This window comes from Macaca mulatta, chromosome 1 (genome assembly GCF_049350105.2).
Source record: "Macaca mulatta isolate MMU2019108-1 chromosome 1, T2T-MMU8v2.0, whole genome shotgun sequence".
Classification (NCBI taxonomy): domain Eukaryota; kingdom Metazoa; phylum Chordata; class Mammalia; order Primates; family Cercopithecidae; genus Macaca; species Macaca mulatta.
The window spans coordinates 38,040,354-38,060,002 of record NC_133406.1 but is presented as its reverse complement, the minus strand read 5'-3'; the positions used below and the strand labels follow the sequence as shown (position 1 = coordinate 38,060,002).

General features: G+C 39.8%; 1 protein-coding gene across 1 annotated transcript in view; it reads right to left on the bottom strand.

The window, feature by feature from the left end:
- XPR1 (xenotropic and polytropic retrovirus receptor 1) overlaps positions 1-19,042 on the bottom strand; it is a 262,003-nt gene extending 242,961 nt beyond the window's left edge. Inside the window, exon 1 of the mRNA XM_015122502.3 lies at positions 18,816-19,042. Within this exon, the coding sequence (XP_014977988.1) occupies positions 18,816-18,884 (69 nt within the window). The 5' untranslated portion in view covers positions 18,885-19,042. The remainder of the gene's footprint in view (positions 1-18,815) is intronic.
- Positions 19,043-19,649: the final 607 nt, after the last annotated feature.

Below are 19,649 nucleotides of genomic sequence, written 5' to 3'. Positions count from 1 at the left end.
GATCTCATATATCCTTAAAGAACCCCTTCTCATTCCTAAAGATTCTGTCTTATCTTCCTCACTCTTGTTACTAGAGATAATAATGAAAATGAAGATTAAGGATAGGCCTTTGGAAATGACAAAAAGAGCTCATAGTGAATTCTCAACATAAATTGTTTTTGGCTTTTTTCTAGGCTTTAAGAGGTAAAGGGCATTGAGACAACAAATGTGTACTTTTCATCTGAGAAATTTAGCTAGTGACAGTACTAATACAGGTGATCAAATAACTCTGTTTAATCAAAAAGTGTGTAGGGAGCCAGGCATAGTGCTGTGCACCTGTAGTCCCAGCTACTCAGGAAGCTGAGGAGGGAGGATCCCTAGAGCCCAGGAATTCAAGACTGCAGTAAGCTATGATCGTGCCACTGCACTCCAGCCTGGGCAACAAAGCAAAACCCCTGTCTCTAAGAAAGAAAAAAAGTTTGGGGAAGGGCAGCAGATATTCCAGCAAAAAATGACAGACTGACTATATACATTTATCTTCTTTCTGTCCCCAAACCCCACTAAAATGACAATCTAGGAATTTTTTTAAGTATAAAACTCTAAGAATAAAAAGAATGGGGAAGGTGACAGCAGCAGATAAGAGGTTTTAATAGATTTTTAGAAGACAGAAAGCAGAGATAGTAGTAAACTGACAGCACACAAAATGGAAAACCTGAAACACCTTCAAAAAGGGATACCAACAGGAAGCAAGCCATTTTAGCCCCTAGACCCCAGAATGTTGAGGAAGTGGAAGTATCAGGTACTTGAGAAGGTAGAGTTAAGGGGACAGGGCTAAATATAGGAGGACTGGCTGAAGAAGCAGTTAACAGGTCCACTCAACTCCCACCTCCACCACCTCCATCCTCGCTACACTATACCCAGGAGCCTGCAGTCAATTAAAGGATGGAGGAAGGACTCAGGGGTATCACTCCAGACTCAGCAGAAGGCAAAGGTGAGAAACACAGACTGAAAATATGTCTACATACTAAACAGTAGGATCTCTAGCCTGCTTCCTTTAGCTAACTCCATAACACCCACAACTAGGAGCATGTTTACTTGAAAAGTCTAACTGCAAGAAAACTAGGATATTGGCTGTGTGTTCCAAATATCCATTATTTAAACAATGACACATGAATTACAGACTGTCCACAACACAGAGTATTTGCATATATCATTCAAGAGTGACCTCTAAAGTTAAGCACTTAATATTTAGTTACGCACCTTTTTTTTTTTTTTTCTTTTTTTCTTTTTTTCTTTTTTTTTTTGAGACGGAGTCTCACTCTGTCGCTCAGGCTGGAGTGCAGTGGCACGATCTCGGCTCACTGCAAGCTCCACCTCTGGGTTCACGCCATTCTTCTGCCTCAGCCTCCTGAGTAGCCGCCACCACGCCCAGATAAATTTTTTTTGTATTTTTAGTAGAGACGGGGTTTCACTGTCTTAGGCAAGATGGTCTCGATCACCTGACCTCGTGATCCGCCCGCCTTGGCCTCCCAAAGTGCTGGGATTACAGGTGTGAGCCACCACGCCTGGCCTGCATCTTTAATTCTTTAATCAAAATACTAAATGGCTATTAGTTTGCACTAGAAAATGCTCTTGGGGATTAGTTTCACAAACAAGGATTTATACTCCTCCCACAAACATCCGAAAATTGTGAGAAATACAATGTAATTTTCCGGAACCCAGTGTGTAAGTCCCCCCAAAAGATGCTAACTGCAAAAAATACATATAAAAACTAAATAACAAATAGCTAAAAGATTATTATCAGAGATGTCAAAAATTATCAGCGATGAAAGGAACAGATGTAATCAGTATAGCAATCAGGATCATCTCAGGAATTTATAGAAAACAATTTTAAAAATCAGATTTCTGGCTGGGCGCAGTGGCTTACACTGTAATCCCAGCACTTTGGGAGGCTGAGCCAGGTGGATCATCTGAGGTCAGGAGTCTGAGACCAGCCTGGCCAACATGGTGAAACCCCATCTCTACCGAAAATACAAAAAATGAGCTGAGTGTGGTGGTGTGCACCTGTAATCCCAGCTACTTAGGAGGCTGAGGCAGGAGAATCGCTTGAACCCAAGAGGTGGAGGTTGCAGTGAGCCGAGATTGTGCCGCTGCACTCCAGCCGAGGCAATAGAGTGAGACTTCGTTTCAAAACAAAAAATCAGATTTCTCAGGGTTGAACCCCCAGAAATTCTACTTTCTATAGATATTTAGTGGGGTCCACATATTTGCATTTCTGTATTTTTAGAAGCAGCCCAGTTAATTCTGATGCACATGGGCAGTGAACTAATCTTTGAAAAACACTATCCTACATTTCAGAAATGAGAGACTCTCATCTAGTGCAGCTAAACAGGCACTGCCACTTAATGGCAGAGACAAACCTAGACCTTAACCTCTGCTGCTACAAATTCTTGGAAAATCCCAAAATGAGAGATATACACACAAATACATGCATACAACAATGAAGGGAAACTGAATTAGAATAATTTGTCCTTTTTGCCATGACTTAGTGAAAGTATTAGAGCTGAGCAATAGCCACTACCAACATGTTGCCATCAAAAGCAAATTTTTTTAATTTTAATAAACTAAAATTAAACATTCAGGTCCTTGGTCTATCTAACCAAATTTCAAATGCTAAACAACCACATCCAATTAGTGGCCACATATTGGACAATGCAGATATAGAACACCCACACTGCAGAAAGATCTACTGGCTAGTGCCATATTCTTTTTCTTTTTCCTTTTTTTTTTTTTTTTTTTTGAGATAAGAGTCTCACTCTGTCACCCAGGCTGGAGCTCAGTGGCGCAATCTCGGCTCACTGCAACCTCCACTTCCTGGGTTCAAGCAATTCTCGTGCCTCAGCCTCTGGAGTAGCTGGGATTACAGACATGCACCATCATATCTGGCTCATTTTGTATTTTTAGTAGAGATGGGGTTTCACCACGTTGGGCCAGGCTGGTCTCAAACTCCCAGCCTCAGGTGATCCGCCCACCTTGGCCTCCCAAAATGCTGAAATTACAGGTGTAAGCCACGGGGCCCAGCCTGGCTAGTGCTGTATTCTAAAGCTTACCTACTCAGACAGTCACCAAGGCTGCTTTCCTTAGAACGCAACGAGGAAAAATGACAATGACAAAACCTACAGTAGTTAAGCGCCTGGCCTAGTTTGATAATAAAATATAGTCATGCACAGCATAATGATGTTTTGGTCAACAACAGACCACATATACAACAGTGGTCCCATAAGATTATAATAGAACTGAAAAATTCCTATTGCCTTAGTAAAGTCACAGCTGTTGTAGCCATCATAATGTTAAAGCACAATTTTTATGAATTTAGTGTAGCCTAACTATACAGTGTTTACATAAAATCTATAGTAGTGTACAGCAGGAGGTGAGCAGTGGGCAAGTAAGCAAGCGAAGTTTCATCCGTATTTACAGCGGCTCCCCATTGCTCAAATTACGGCCAGAGCTCTGCAGATCAACAGCCCCATTAGAGTCTTATAGGAGGGTGAACCATATTGTGAACTGCGCATGTGAGGGACCTAGGTTGCTGCTCCTTATGAGAATCTAATGTCTGATGATCTGAGGTGGAGCTGAGGCAGTGATGCTAGTGTTGTGAAGCAACTGCAAATACAGATTAACATTAGCAGAGAGGTTTGACTGCACAGAGACCATAATAAATCAATTGCTTACAGACTCATATCAAAACCCTACCAGTGAGTGGTAAGTGACAATCAAGCTGCACCTTGTGGCAGGCTTTATAGCAGCAAGGGGATTGATGTACATCAATTGTACAGCTGCATCTGGTGGCAGGCTTTAAGTCAGAATCCGACACTTACTTCAGTCCGCACATGGCCCACCCATTATTTTATTTACTACTTCCATCCACACCTCTTTCCTGCACTGCACACTTGTCTCAGTCATAGTTTTGGTAAGCCCACAAGCTAACCCTAGCCAAAATGAGTAAAAAACAAATGTGAGCAGAGAGCTTCTTTGAAAAGGGGAAAAGACCCAATGATGAGACAGCAGACGATTCTAAGACTGTCAACAAAAAGAAAGCTGCATTTAAAAGAAAATACCAAGGCTCCTACTTAAATAGGTCCATTGCAACAGGTGATTCACATTCTCCAAGCCAGCTTTGTATATGTGGTGACCAGCTATCCAAGAAAGCCATGAAACCTTCAAAACTGCTTCATCACATGGAGACCAAGCACCCTGCATTAAAAGACAAGTCTTTTTCGAAAGAAAAAAAAGCAAAAAACAAAACACGAACATGAAGAACAGAAGCAGTTATTGAAAGCCACCACTTCATCAAATGTGTCTGCACTGACAGCATCATTCTTAGTGGCTAACTGCAATGATAAAGCTAAGAAGCCCTTTACTATTGGTGAAGAGTTGATCGTGTCTGCTGCTGAGGACATTTGTCATGACCTTTAAGGAGAGGCTGCAGTTCAAAAGGTGGCACGTATTCCTCTTTTGGCTTGCACTGTAACCAGACGAATGGATGAAATAGCAGAGGATACTGAGGCACAATTGTTAACATTAATGGGAACCGTGGTATGGAATCCAGGTTGACAAGTCTACCGATATTGACAATAAGGCAACAATGCCTGTTTTTGTGTTACATGTTTTCAGGAGGATATGCATAAAGATATGTTATGTGCACTTTTGTTGCCAACCAACACCACAGCTGCAGAACTATTCAAGTTTTTGAATGATTACGTATCAGGAAAACTGAATTGGCCATTTTGTGTTGGTATATGCATGGACAGAGCAGCTGCCATGACTGGACGGCTTTCTGGTTTCACTACTCAGGTCAAAGAGGTCACTTCTGAATGTCGAGTCTATGCACTGTGTCATCCATAGAGAAATGCTGGCTAGCTGAAAAATGTCGCCTGAACAATATTTTGCAAGATGTGACTAAAATTATTAACATTAAAGTACATGCCCTTATCTCACATCTGTTTGCACAGCTCTGTGAGGAGATGGATGCAGAGCACACACATCTTCTCTCAGCGAGAGGGCTTTCTAAAGGTAGATCACTGGCGGGAGTTTCTTAGTTACAAGAGCCGCTCCAGAGATTTCAGAAAAACAGTCACCACTAGCAGCACATTTCTGTGACACAGAATGGGTTGGAAAACTTGTGTGACACATTCAACCTGCTCAACAAACTCAATCTGTCACTTCGGGAGAGATGGACAACTGTGTTCAAGTCTGCAGATAAAGTAGCTGCATTCAAAGCCAAACTGGAATTATGGGGGCGACAAGTGAACACTGAGATTTCTGACATGTTTCAAACATAGCAGAGATTCTGAAAGAGACTCAGCCAGGGCCTTCTTTCTCCCAGCTGGTGCATGATCACCTATCTCAGCTTTCAAAACAGTTTAAGCATTACCTCCCAACCGCAAAAGACCCCCAAACTGGGAAAGAATGGATCCACAACCTATTTGCGAATAAACCAGGTGAATCGGCTTTGTCCGTGCTAGAACAACTGCTTGAGATCACAAATGACAGTGGACTTAAAAGTCTGTCTGAGACAACTTCAAATTTCCATGTATTCTGGATTCAACTCAAGGCAGAATATCCTGACATTGTCACAAAAGCACTGAAAAGCCTGCTTCCATTTCCAACTTCCTATCTTTGTGAAGCAGGTTTTCTGCAGTGACAGCAACCAAAACCAGATTACGAAGTAGACTGAACATAAGCAACACACTTTGTGTGTCACTGTCTCCCCTCAGTCCCAGATGGGACCATCTAGTTGCAGGAAAACAAGCTCTGCCTCCCACTGATTCTACATTATGTTGAGCTGTATAATTATTTCATTATATACTACAATGTAAATATAATAAAAATAAAGTGCACAATAAATGTAACATTCTTGAATCATCCCAAAACCATTCCCTCTCCCCTTCGTATGTGGAAAAACTGTCTTCCACAAAACCGGTCCCTGGTGCCAAAAAGGTTGCGAACCACTGGCCTACAACATATAGGCCAGGTGTTTTATATACACAATATCTCAACATCACAATTACTGAGAAAGATATTTCCACTGTTTTACAGATAGAATCTAAGGCTCAGAGAGGTTTTATATCTAATGAACAATGAGACCAAAATTCAAATTAGTCTGTTGGAATCTAACTAAACTCTAAACTTCACATACAATAGATCAGAAGATAGATACAAAGTTAAAAAAACAGTCACAGACCAGTATCAGTAGTATTGACGTTATCTTTAAAAAAAATAAATAAGTAAGTAAATCAGAAGAGGGAGAGGTCAGCGTTAAAAGTATAGGAAAAGGAAAGTCTCAAAACAATGGCAGCACATACAAGCATAATCCAGGAAGAAGACAACCCTAACCGAGGACCTGACCCATTTAAACACTATGGGACACTGGCCTAACAGCATTAAATAAATGCACCATTAATTCTCTCTTTCTAATTATAGTATATAAACAGCCAGCCACCTTCTAGTTATTATGTATCTCCTTTCACAGCTTGGTAACAGGAAAAACGTATTTTAGCCTGGAATGTGAACATTAGGTACATTTCTCATTGTAAATTAGTAATTTGGCACCCACATGTTTATACATCACTCCCACGTGAGCTTAATATCATTCAATCAATCAGTTATATACTATTGCCCAAGCCCCATCAAACCAGAGTTACGGAAAAGACCAAATTCTGATGAGAACCTGGGCCACACTGAATTCACCACGGTAAAGACATTCTAAGAGGCTTCTTGGCAGCCAGTCAAATGGTGTTCCCAAGCAACACAGTGACCTCAAATGCACCTTCTACTTGAACTCCATCAGTGAAAGTCCTAATATGTCTACCAAATTTCAAATCCACTCTTCTTCTTGAATCCTCTTCCTATCTCAGTAAAACCACAGAGCATCCATAGTGATAAAAAAATGGAATTTGGAGTAAGGCAGACCTAGGTTCATTATCTTAACTCCACCATTAACTAGCTGTTTGACTTTGGACAATTACTTAAATATAAGACTCTATTTTCATACAAAACATGCTAAACACCTATGTCAACAGGCCTGTTGTAAGGATCATGAGATAATTCATTCAACAAATATGTGAGTTGCTAAATGTGACAGACACACTGTGCTAGATGATGGACACTAACAACTATCTACTACTCTGCCTGACAAATAGAAGGCATTCGGTGAATGTTATGTTACTACTATTGTATTTCATCAAATCTAGAATGATTATTTTATGTGCTTCTAAGAACGGAAAAATAGCCGGGCGCGGTGGCTCAAGCCTGTAATCCTAGCACTTTGGGAGGCCGAGACGGGCGGATCACGAGGTCAGGAGATCGAGACCATCCTGGCTGACACGGTGAAACCCCGTCTCTACTAAAAAATACAAAAAAAACTTAGCCGGGCGCGGTGGCGGGCGCCTGTAGTCCCAGCTACTCGGGAGGCTGAGGCAGGAGAATGGCGTAAACCCGGGAGGCGGAGCTTGCAGTGAGCTGAGATCCGGCCACTGCACTCCAGCCTGGGCGACAGAGCGAGACTCTGTCTCAAAAAAAAAAAAAAAAGAACGGAAAAATATCTGCCAATTAAACTATAGCATAGCATTAATTATAAGACATACCCTGACATACCCTGATTTCAGATGTTAAAATGTGAAAAAACCACATATTAAAATTGATTAAATAAGGTATTAATTCAAGCCTTCATTATCTTTGGCTATGCTGTTTGGTTTTCCTGTCTTTGGTCTTGCACTCTCCAAAGTATCCTCCAAGATCTAGATTACACACCTCACTTTAAACTAACCCCTCTCCCAATCTCTTATTTAAAATCCTTCATGCTTCACACCAGGAAAATGTTTAAACTTCTTAGAATGGTATTACAGGCCCTTCACCCTTTCATCCCTCCCAGCTCACCTTCTCAACTTCACCTTACCAGCTCTTCAACAGATCTAACTAAACCAGATTGCATTAACTATGTTTGGATACTTCCACTCATCTTTGCCTCTGTTCTCTATTGCTCTAACTGCCTAGACTTCCCCAGGTGCCCTTTCCCCTCTTCACTATGTGTTAAAATCATACTCAATCTCTAGTACCCAGTTCAAACACCACCTCTGTAGATCTTTCCAAGATAAATGTCTTTGAGCTCTAGGGCAAAATCAATTGGTCATTCCTCTGTAACATAATCACCGTATATACTGTGATTAGGAGACCACCCAAATTAAGAACTCCTCTAAGGCAGGAACTAAGGCTTACCTATTATATTGCCTGACAGCAAAATACCAAGAATTCAGTGTCTGAAATATCTGTGTCATACCTGTGTCTGAATTCTGGTTCGACCACTCCCTAGCTACATGACCTTTGGCAATCTACTTAATCTCAGACTCAGTATATTCTTATAACGGGGATAACAAAACCTACCTTAAAAGGTAAGGATTAAATGTAAAATGCCTGGCACACTAGAGCACTCAACAAACATGAGTTGTTGTTATTATCATCATTATTGTTTTACTATTTAAAAAAAAAAAAAAAAGACGGGACACTCATGTATACTTAGCAAACTGGTTTCATTCATATTCTTTTCTTCTCTACCCATACATGCTCTGACTTTGGCTTGGCAATTTGGGTTACAGGTGGAGGATATACTTTCCATGTACAGGTAACACATGTAACCTGTGCTAACATTCAAATACAGGTATGTTACAGAGGAACAAGGTCAATCCATTTCTAAACCTTCCTGAGTCTTGCTTCCTGAGTCGTGCTAACATTCAAATACAGGTATGTTACAGAGGAACAAGGCCAATCCATTTCTAAACCTTCCTGAGTCTTGCTTTCATTGTTACCTGACCCCTCAAGCCTCCCCATTAATTCCTCGGTCCTATCTCCTCACTCAAGATAGGTTTCCACTTGTGACCATACATAAATAGGGCAATGCCTAACTTTCTTCTTGTTGGGTAAATAATAACATCATTAATTTACCCAGTTTTTTAATTGGCATTCGCAAGAACTATTTCAGGTTAATGGGATCTAATGGATTAGATACAGATAAATGTATTAATGCAGAGTATCTGAGTAATCATTAGTAAGAACATTTAAATCCCTACTGACTCTTACAAAGAAACTTCATTCTTAAAATTTAAAAGCAATGTTTATATAGCAATGATAAGCCTTAGCAAGGTACAGCAGTAAGCAGAAGGCCAATATTCTTACATCAGGCTCTGCCATCAGCTAGTTGTGAGACTCTGACCAGGTATCTTGGCATCTCTGCTCTTAATTTATTCATTTGTAAAACAGAGAGGTTGAGAAGGTCTCTTTCAACTCTAAAAAGGATTAAAAATTAAATTTTCACTAGAAAATTGAAAAGAACTGGCCGGGCACGGTGGCTCAAGCCTGTAATCCCAGCACTTTGGGAGGCCGAGATGGGCGGATCGCAAGGTCAGGAGATCGAGACCATCCTGGCTAACCTGGTGAAACCCCGTCTCTACTAAAAAAAAATACAAAACACTAGCCAGGCGAGGTGGCGGGCGCCTGTAGTCCCAGCTACTTGGGAGGCTGAGGCAGGAGAATGGCGTAAACCCGGGAGGCGGAGCTTGCAGTGAGCTGAGATCCGGCCACTGCACTCCAGCCTGGGCGACAGAGCAAGACTCCGTCTCAAAAAAAAAAAAAAAAAAATTGAAAAGAACCAAAATCAGATATCCACTAAAAACACAAGCAACTCACTTAAGCCATTCAGACATACTTAAGAACACACATGCAAACTCCACCTCAATTTTAAAAATGAATATACAGACACAGTCTATAACTGAGATGAATACAAGTTATAAGAGAAATAATTTACCTCACAGCCACATAATTGTTCTCACCTGGTTTTCTAAATCTATACAAAAAGGTTAAGTGGGATTTATTAAGATAAGAAAAATATTAGCGAAAAATCAACAAAGCCATTTTCCATGAAAACCTAAACTGGACCAATCTGGAGAACAAGCTTTGAGTCTTATTTTCCCAGTCAAAACTAATATTAGTCAATTATTATTTAGTATTGTTGAGCTCTGCAGAAGAAATAATTCTAATAGGAAATTTATTGCTCTTACTATGTGCCAGGCATTGTTCCAAACACTTTTCATATTTTTAACTCATTTAATCCTCACAACAATCCCATAAGTACTAGTATTATCCCTGTTTTACAGATGAGGAAACTGAAGCACAAAAAGGTTAACTGACTTGCCTGAAGTCACTCAACTAGTCAGGTGGTGGAGCTGGAATATAAACGCAGGCAGACTGGCTTCAGAGTTTTTCCTCTCTATGTGTTATTAATACACTAGCATACTAAATAAAATAATGAGCAATAAAATGAATCAGGGTGATTGTGTTAACTCAGCTACGAACCAAACCATATAACCTGAATCATTTAACCTCTTTTCCCATTTGGGTAAAAAAGGAAGTTGAGCTAAATAATCTTTAAAGTTCCTTGCAAGTCTAACATTCCATGATTTATGATCCAGAAGCCAAACACTAAAACTGTGGCATAGCAAACAGCTGTCCACTTTTGTCCTCCTCTTTTTACCCTTATCACCTTATCTCCTTACCTTTTTCTTCTGATTCATCTTCCTAAGTTCCTTTATTTACCAGCTGGCTGTCCAGTAATAGTTACACTGATAACCTTGAGGGAAATATAATTTAACAGAGGTGAACACTATCTCACAGACCACACTCTACTATCTCCAAACTATGCAGACTAAGACCTGGGACTAAAAATAGACCAGCCATTACTTCACCGGGCTGTAGAAAGGTCAGTGGTGCCTGAGAACAGGTCAGACCAGACCTAAGTGTATGTATGTATAAGTGGATGGATTTATTCATTTTTCATAAAACAGTAGGATATAGGAACGAAGAGCATGGGCTCTTACAATCTCCACAGTTAGCTATCCACAATTACTATCAACATAATCAGTTACCTAATGGCTCCAAGATTCAGTCTCCCCCATCTAGAAACAGAGCCAATAACCTACGCTGTAAGAGGTGTTTTTACAGAGCTTACCACAGCACCTGATACAGTAAGCACTCAAAAAATAACAGCTGCTGTTACTGCCACTACTACCATCATTGTTGTTATTTACAATTTCCATATAAAAGCAAAAGTTCCACAGTCTGATTTGATTTGATTTCAAATTCTGGTTCCATTTACTTACTAAGCATATAGCCTTAAGCAAATTACTGATCTCTCTAAGCCTGGGTTTCCTCATCAGTAAAATGGAGATAATATATTATCTATCTTACAAAACTGTTGTGAACATTGAGATAACATATGTAAAACAGCTGACACCTGGTTCCTAACTGCTCAATAAATGTTAATTCCTTTCTCCTTAATGACAAGCTTACCACACTTCTGCTAATTCAATTTAAAGAAAGGAAAGTAGAATTATGAGATCCAGGGAAGCCAACTTTCTTTTCTCTATTGTCCTGGCTGTGGGGCAGATACCAGACACTCCTCAACCACAGGACTCCTTTATCCTCTTCCATGTTTGATAAGACTAGAGAACCTTTTATTCAGGCTATCTTCAAACTTCTAATACAGCATATGTATCAATGTACACTGGAATCCTCAATAACTGGTAAGAGTTTCAAGTGGTCCTGAGACCAAAAAGTTTGAGAACCACTACTCTAAGGTACAAAAAAAGCCCACAAAGCACATGGATTACTCCATGAACTACATCTTTACCAAATTTAGCCTAAATAAGTAACTCACACAAAAATAACCTAAAAACTTCCCACTTTATGATTAAATTTCAGTCCTTCAATCTTCAAAAAAATCACTTGTTCACTAGTTATTTATGAACGGTCAATGATAGAACTGGATTTTAGGATTTATATCTGATTTCTAGTCCAAGGTCTTTCTAATACAGCAGGTCATCCTCAATTAATAAGAGATGACTATGTTTTCTTAATCAATATACTAAGCCTCTTGTTATAGAGATTATGAAAATGTTATGTTTACAGTTGATGAATTATATTTTCCTTTGACTCCCTAGCAAACAAACAATTTTTAAAGGGTTTTAGTTTTTTGTGGTTTTTTTTTTTTCAGACAGTGTCTCACTCTGTCACCCACGTTGGAGAGCAGTGCTGCTATCTCAGCTCACTACAACCTCTGCCTCCCGGGTTCAAGCAAGTTTTGTGCCTCAGCCTCCCAAGTAGTAGGCACATGCCACTACACCCAGCTAATTTTTGTATTTTTAGTAGAAATGGGGTTTCACCATGTTGGCCAGGCTGGTCTCGAACTCCTGATCTCAGGCGATCTGCCAGCCTTGGCCTCCCAAAGTACTGGGATTACAGGTGTGAGCCACCATGCTCAGCCTAATTTTTAAAAGATTTTCTGATCAGTCCCTATACATACCACACTTGCTTGGTGATGGGAAGAAACAGATGACTAAATATCAGTCTGAGTAAACAACTAAGACTTTAAAGGCATATAACTTAAGTTACAAAAGTAATCCAAATTTATACAAAAGTATAAAGTAAACAAGACTTATTTGTATTACAAAAGTAATACAAATTTATACAAAAGTAATTTGTAACCATGTTACAAATTTATAACCATGTTTCAAGTCCTCAATCTTCAGTCTTCCCTTTCTATACCATTTTTTAATTTTAAAAATACTATGTTGACTGAAATACAAAACCAAACACACACATACACACAAATTTGGTGTGTGTGTGTTTTGGTTTTTTTCTGCTATTTTTAAGGTACTGAAAGCTAGCATTTAATGACAAATCAGCCTATAGCAAAGGAAGACTTCTATAAACCTGTGGAATGAACGAATGATTTGTAAGGTATTTGTTCATGAGCTTTCTCTGCAGGCTTCTTTTAGCATTTACTAGAAAAGGAAAGACCTGAAAAGGCAAATACACTGGGCAGGAACCCTGTTGAATTCTGACACTCTCTCATTCCCAAAGGCCACCTCAATACCAGGCAACCCACAAACCAGCTGTGGTTAATCTGTACAAGTTGGGCAAAGTTTCCAAACTTTTATTAGGTCAAATCCCTATTTTAAAAAAGCTTTATGTATCTCCAATATATGCATATTTATGTATTAATTATACCCATCTATACCTATGTACAAATGTAAAACAAAACTTCAAAATAGAAGTTTTAAAAAGATGACAAAAGGATGAAATAATTTCTACCTTTCATTTATGAATAGTACAAAAATATTTTTGATCTAAGAAATTATCAATAACAATGCCTTCAGAACAAAACTGAAAAGTTTCATTATTTTTTTAATCTTCATTAAAAAAACAAAAAAGTTTTTTAAATAAATAAAATCTTCATTTAACATTTTATGATACAGTATTTCAAAAGTCTGGTTCAAAAGTTCAGGATTAATTTGATTTTGAAACTTAATTATAATGGCTATAAACTGAAAAAACAGACCTCACGAAGGCAGAATACTCATAATATAATATATATACTTCCAGTCAAGTTCATTGTGACTGACAGTAGATGTAAAACCTTACTTCAAAGAGTTAGCTTAGGCCAGGAGTGGTGGCTCATGCCTGTAATCTCAGCACTTTGGGAGGCTGAGGTGGGCGGATCATTTGAGAATAGGAGTTCGAGACCAGCCTGGCCAACATGGTGAAGCTCCGTCTCTACTAAAAATACAAAAATTAGCTGGGTGTAGGGGTGCGCACCTATAATCCCAGCTACTTGGGAAGCTGAGGCACAAGAATGGCTTGAACCTGGGAAACGGAGGTTGCAGTGAGCTGAGATCAGGCCACTGCACTCCAGCCTGAGTGACAGAGCAAGACTCTGTTTCCGGAAAAAAAAAAAAAAAAAAAAAGCATTAATTTAACAATTTTTAAATTTTTGGCAAACTTCTTGTCAAGTTTACTAAAGTGTCATTGTTTTTATCTGTAATTTGGCTGCCAAAAAGCTAGTACTAGAAGGAGAAACCTCAGCTCTGTTGTCATTTTCTTGTTGTTTACGGAATCTTTACAGGAGTCTTTTTAAGACATGTCCTTACTTTTCTTTTCTTTCCTTTTTTTTTTTTTTTTTTTTTTTTTTTGAGACAAAGTCTCACTCGGTTGCCAGGTTGGAATGCAGTGGCACAATCTCAGCTCACTGCAACCTCTGCCTCCCCAGTGCAAGCAATTCTCCTGCCTCAGCCTCCCGAGTAGCTGGGACTACAGGCATGCACCACCACACCCAGCTAATTTTTGTATTTTTAGTAGAGACGGGGTTTCACCATGTTGGCCAGAATGGTCTCGATTTCTTGACCTCAAGTGATCTGCCTGCCTTGGCCTCCCAAAGAGCTGGGATTACAGGCGTGAGCTACTGTGTCTGGCCCCCTTACTTTTCTAATACTGTCTTCTCTTACTCCATGGGAGTTTTGGGCACACTCCTTTGAGGCCTACAACTCAAACATACCTGAAATCCCTAACCAGCACACTCAATCATTCTCTTAAATGCTTCCCAGATTAGGATTGAATTTGAAGCTAGGACTAAATTTCCATGGTCACCCCAGGTCAAATAAGATTCTCAGGTTCTTATGATCTGGGCCTTCACCCAAAAGCTGATCCAAAACCAACCTTCAGGATAAACGGACAAGTATAATCTTTTCAGGATACTCATGCTAACACACTTAAAGATGATAAAAAATAGTTATAGCTTCCTGTCTTTACAACATTCATTCCACTCAAGAAACATTTGTAAATGCCAACCAACTCATTGACGCAATCATTTACAAGTGTTATCTTAAATACACTACACTATACTTTCATTTACAAAAGTGTCTGAAAGAAAAAGTGTGGTTTGTGCCCCATCGGGTGGCCAAACTGGAAATTTCAAACAAGTTGCAGCAAGGCAAGTTAACTCTACCTAACCAACATAATACCTTTGGGAAACTGAAGCCTGTAACACAAGTGTTCCCATGGGAGAGTTCTATAAATGAAAATTGTAATAATGTTAACGGTAATGTCTCCTTATACTTGAATATAAGGGAAGTGTAGTTCACGCAGAACCTCTCCTTTCCAAAATCCTGCAATAAAAAATGAACTCATCGTCATCCCTTTTTAAGTTAAATATGAGAGTTTCACTGGGTTAACATCTTATTCACAGATCAAAATATCAAAAATTTTTGAAAGGATATTATTAATTTTAAAGGATGCTATTAATAGTCCTGTTAAGTTCTGTCCTCTTCATATATCAAACATAATTAAACCATTAAAAAACACAGAATTTTAGAGCTGGATGAGTCCTTAAATAATATGGGGTTGTGAGCTTAGAAACCAAGTCCAATTCTCTAACATTAAAGAAACTTAAGATGTGTCTTAGCTGAAAGAACAAATGATTTCATCAGGATCACACAGTGTGACCTGACTCTCAATGCTTACACATGCTCAAGAGACATACACATATTTCTAAACAAGTGGCTCAACCCCTCTGAACCTTAGTTTCCTTGCCTGGAAAAACAAGGCAGATAATCTTTAAATTCCCTTTAGCTCCAAAATCCTGTAATTTAGAAACCTTGTTATTTTATTACAAAACAAAGGGTACACTGAAAAGAATTATTCATGGATCCCGAGAAACCAAAGAAACACAAGGCCCTAGGGAAAGTCAGCAGCCTAAGGTACCAAATACATTTGCGTCTTCTGCTAATATTCTGCAAAATATTAACATGGTCATATTAGTCTATTTGGTTGAAACCAGGCTCAGTTAATTTTGATAAATCAATTGCAGAGCTTTAAAATATATAGTCACTAATTCTAAATTTTAAAAAAGCTCTTACAAAGATCTACCAGTGTTCTATTTTATATGCCAAGATTTATACTCAAACAGATTACTGGAAACAGGAATAGTCTCAGTTTGTTTGTGTTTATTCTTTGGAAAAATTACTTACAAATGGATCGAATAGATTTTCTTTATATGGCTTCTCCATGTTGGTCTATTATTTTATGCTTTATTATTCTGCCTATGAAGACTGAATCTATGAACACCACAACTTACTTTTCAATTAAAAAATATAATAATTTTCAGGATATTGATGGGTTATTACCATTAACAATTTTATCAATTCAAGGAATAAAAACCATTAAAAGTTAAATCAAAAACATGACCTAGAATGAACCTTGAAAAGCTCTGGCCCTATATACTTACTTTATGGAAGAACGAGCCCGGGAAAGGCAAAAAAGATTGTCCCCAGGTCTCATGGCTAACATATACAAACACTAGTATTTATTGTATTACCATATATACATATTATATATAATTAAATATGATTATAGATGTAAAACAAAATTTTCAGATTCTAATTCTCTGTTTATTTCAAGTAATATTTAATATAGCAAAATGACACAAAAACCAAAGAAGCTGAACAGTTCATATTGATTCACAACACTAGAAAGCACCCTAGGCTAGAAACCAAGGGTAAAACACCAAAATTTCACCATCAGTGCTTGAAAAACAAACCCCAGCATCTGTTCTACTGATAGTGTTTTAAGAGCATCATCCTCATATGAGAAACTACAGTTTAATTCACTGTGAAAAGGTCCTTTTTCCTCTAGCAAATTTTTATGGATGTCCTTTTTCCCCAAAGTTTTAAACTGCTAAAATTCCTGAACTCTAAAGACTCTCGTTTACATCTGTCTATTACTTTTAAAGGAATAGCACCAACTCTTCGGAAACAACATACAAAACGGAGATTCCAACCCTATAAAATATTCGTTGATTTCAACTTACAAAGAAAAGTGCGCCTTATTTAATTTTGCCTACCAAACGATGAGTTTATCTAGGACAGAAGCCATATAGTAGGAACTCTGCAGAATCAAATTTCAATTATCCGGAATAAATGAATTTTTCAAAACATAATTTATAACTGGCCTGAGAAAGATAATTCAGACACAACATAATCTCAGGAACTCTGCCCCTCTGTGACCAACCTACAGTAAACATTTAGGAACAGTATCCAAGTGACTATGTGAACGAGGAGCCCAAGAATCACTGCGGTTCCTCCAGCCACAAAAGTGACATTACAAATTAAGAGGGTTGCATTTTCAAACTAAATCGTATGCTTCTCCTTCCAGCTTCAGATATTGCAAATTAATACAATTCTATGAAATAGTTAAGTGTTGAAATACCTAAAACGAATCACGGCATACATCCAGCCACTATTACTTCAGCCCAAAGCATTCCATGCTATATAACAAATATAAGATGTGCTTCAGCATGCTCCTGTCCTGTGCCTCTATGAAGAACTGGCAGTGGTGCTGAAAATCACTACTAGAAAGATGAAAGACCAATACCCTTCTTTCAATAAAAACCATCACTTGGACTCTAGCCAAGGTTTTAAAACTGAATGTTATTAGAAACAATAAATCAACTCTGCGGGCTGAAATGGTAGTCCCTTATTTCATTCATTCTTACAAAGCATGGGCACAAAACACTGTAAGAAATTAAGTGACAATAAAGCATTAATAATTCCAGGCCTTTCACTTCCAGCAATAATCAAATACTCTAGGTTGCAAGTGAATTTATTTCACAATATTCAAGATTCTGTTTAACCTACCTGCATCTCTTTCTCTGTCTTCTTCAATTACTACAACGGCTATATGAATAAATACACTCACTGCTATTGCCCAAACATCCCATCACTAAGCTTATATAAAAATCAAATGGAGAACTAAAATAGTTTAATTCATAAAATCTAGCTAGGTTATGTGTGTTCATATTGATTTTATATTCTTTGTTCCTGCACACAAAATAGATGTGAATTCCTGGAGGTTACAGATAAGTCGGTCTTTCTCTATTCAGCTACTGAGAATTGCCAGCTACTGAGAATAACCTACCGCAATGCTTAAAGCCTCTTAGGTATCTTGTCTTCTGAACATATAAATGGGTTCATTATCTTTATTTTTCCCTGTATTAAGGCAAGATTCCTTATTATCTAACCTTCCAGGAGTGTTAACACAGAAATTGGGAGGGAATGGGAAGCACGATTCCCGTAATACACAGGTAAGGTATATTGTTTACAATATACTAATTATTTCCCCAGCTAGCAAAAACTTAGCAGAAAATATAAAAATGTAAATAATTCTCTTCACTCCTTCCTCTTCCCTCCATTCCAAAACAAGAGGCAAAAACAAAGATTTTACTACTCTGTAGACTTCATGCAATCAGTAAAGAGTCTTATTATCAAAGCAGAATAGTTGATTACAACGCGTTTACAAAAACTATAACCACTGCCTATGTGATACACACTTAAGTCAAGTTTCAACCCCGTTACAAAGCCTTTGTCAACAGTGGGCAAGAGGGAAAAAGCCGAAGGGCTCTGTGGAATGAAGGAAATCACTGGAGGGGTTTCTCTTGGAAGAGAAGGATTCCTTGGTGAGAGGTGGAAAGAAACAAGACCTAACCTTGGCGAGGGGGCGCTCGCCCAGGGTGAGGACGAGAGGTCAGGGCGAGTAGGGAGAAGGGGATTAGCGCGGAACCGGTGCGACCCGGGGCTGCCCTCGCACCGTGACTCCCCCACCTGCAGCTCACCCTCCCACCGTTCCCCGGCCCCGGCCCGGGGAGCGCCTTTCCTCCCGGCCCTCCGCCTGCATATCCGTTACCCCGGCGGCAGCGGGGCTGCGGGGGAGGGGAAGGACAGCGGATCCGGGAGGCGGCCGGCCGCGGCGGGGATGCCGCAGTGGCTCCCCGCGGCAGCGGGTCAAAGTCTGCCCGGGCACAGGGAGGCAGCCGAAGCGGAAGGCGGCGGTGGACGTCAGGACTGGTGAGATGGTGGCCCCTCCGAGCCCTCCCACACCCCAGCCGCTGCCGGTACCTCATACTGGATGTATTGCTTCCTCCACTCGGGAGTGATGTGCGCGGAGAGGTGCTCGGCGAACTTCATCCTGCCGTTTCCCCCTCACTCCCACTCGGGTCCAGCAGCTACAGGCGGCGGCGGCGGCGGCGGCGGCGGCAACAGCGACTCCGACTCCTCCCCACATGGGCCCCGGCGCGGCGCGGCGCTGCGCTTCTCTCCTCCTCCGCCGCCGCCGAGGTCTCTTCAGAGCCGCCCGCCCGCCATCTTCCTCCTCCTCTCCATAGCCCCGCCCCTCCCCGCCCTCTAGACGTCATCGCCATGGTAACCGCCTACACCGCCCTGACGAAGGGGGTGCTGTAAGGGGTGGGGCTTAGATACGTTTCTTAAGACTCCGCCCCTTGTGGGCCGTACGTGCTGGAGGCACCTCCCCGGACCTCTTCAGTCTGGCTCCTGTTGGCCTACAGCTGCTCTGTACCGCCAGTCTGGGAAGCAGCAGTGTTGTTATTGCAATTAATATTAATACTGTAGCAACAATAATCCACACAAGACGTTTATATTTACAAAGAACTGTGCAAATATTTTTCCATTTTGATATTTATTCTTCATAAAACCCTTAAGAAATGGATCAGCACTAATCCAAACTAAGAAGCTGAAACAGATAGTTCAGAACTAAATGTATTTAAAGGAACAGTATTTTACATACTCTAGGTGCTCAATAAATGCTCACTGAATTTAATTAAAGACATCGATGACAAAAAGTGTTTGCTATTTCTGAATTTCAATGTAGTTGTCTAGTCCCGGGGCTATCAGAAAGGCCAATAAAAACACCAAGTGCGGGTACCAACTGCACTT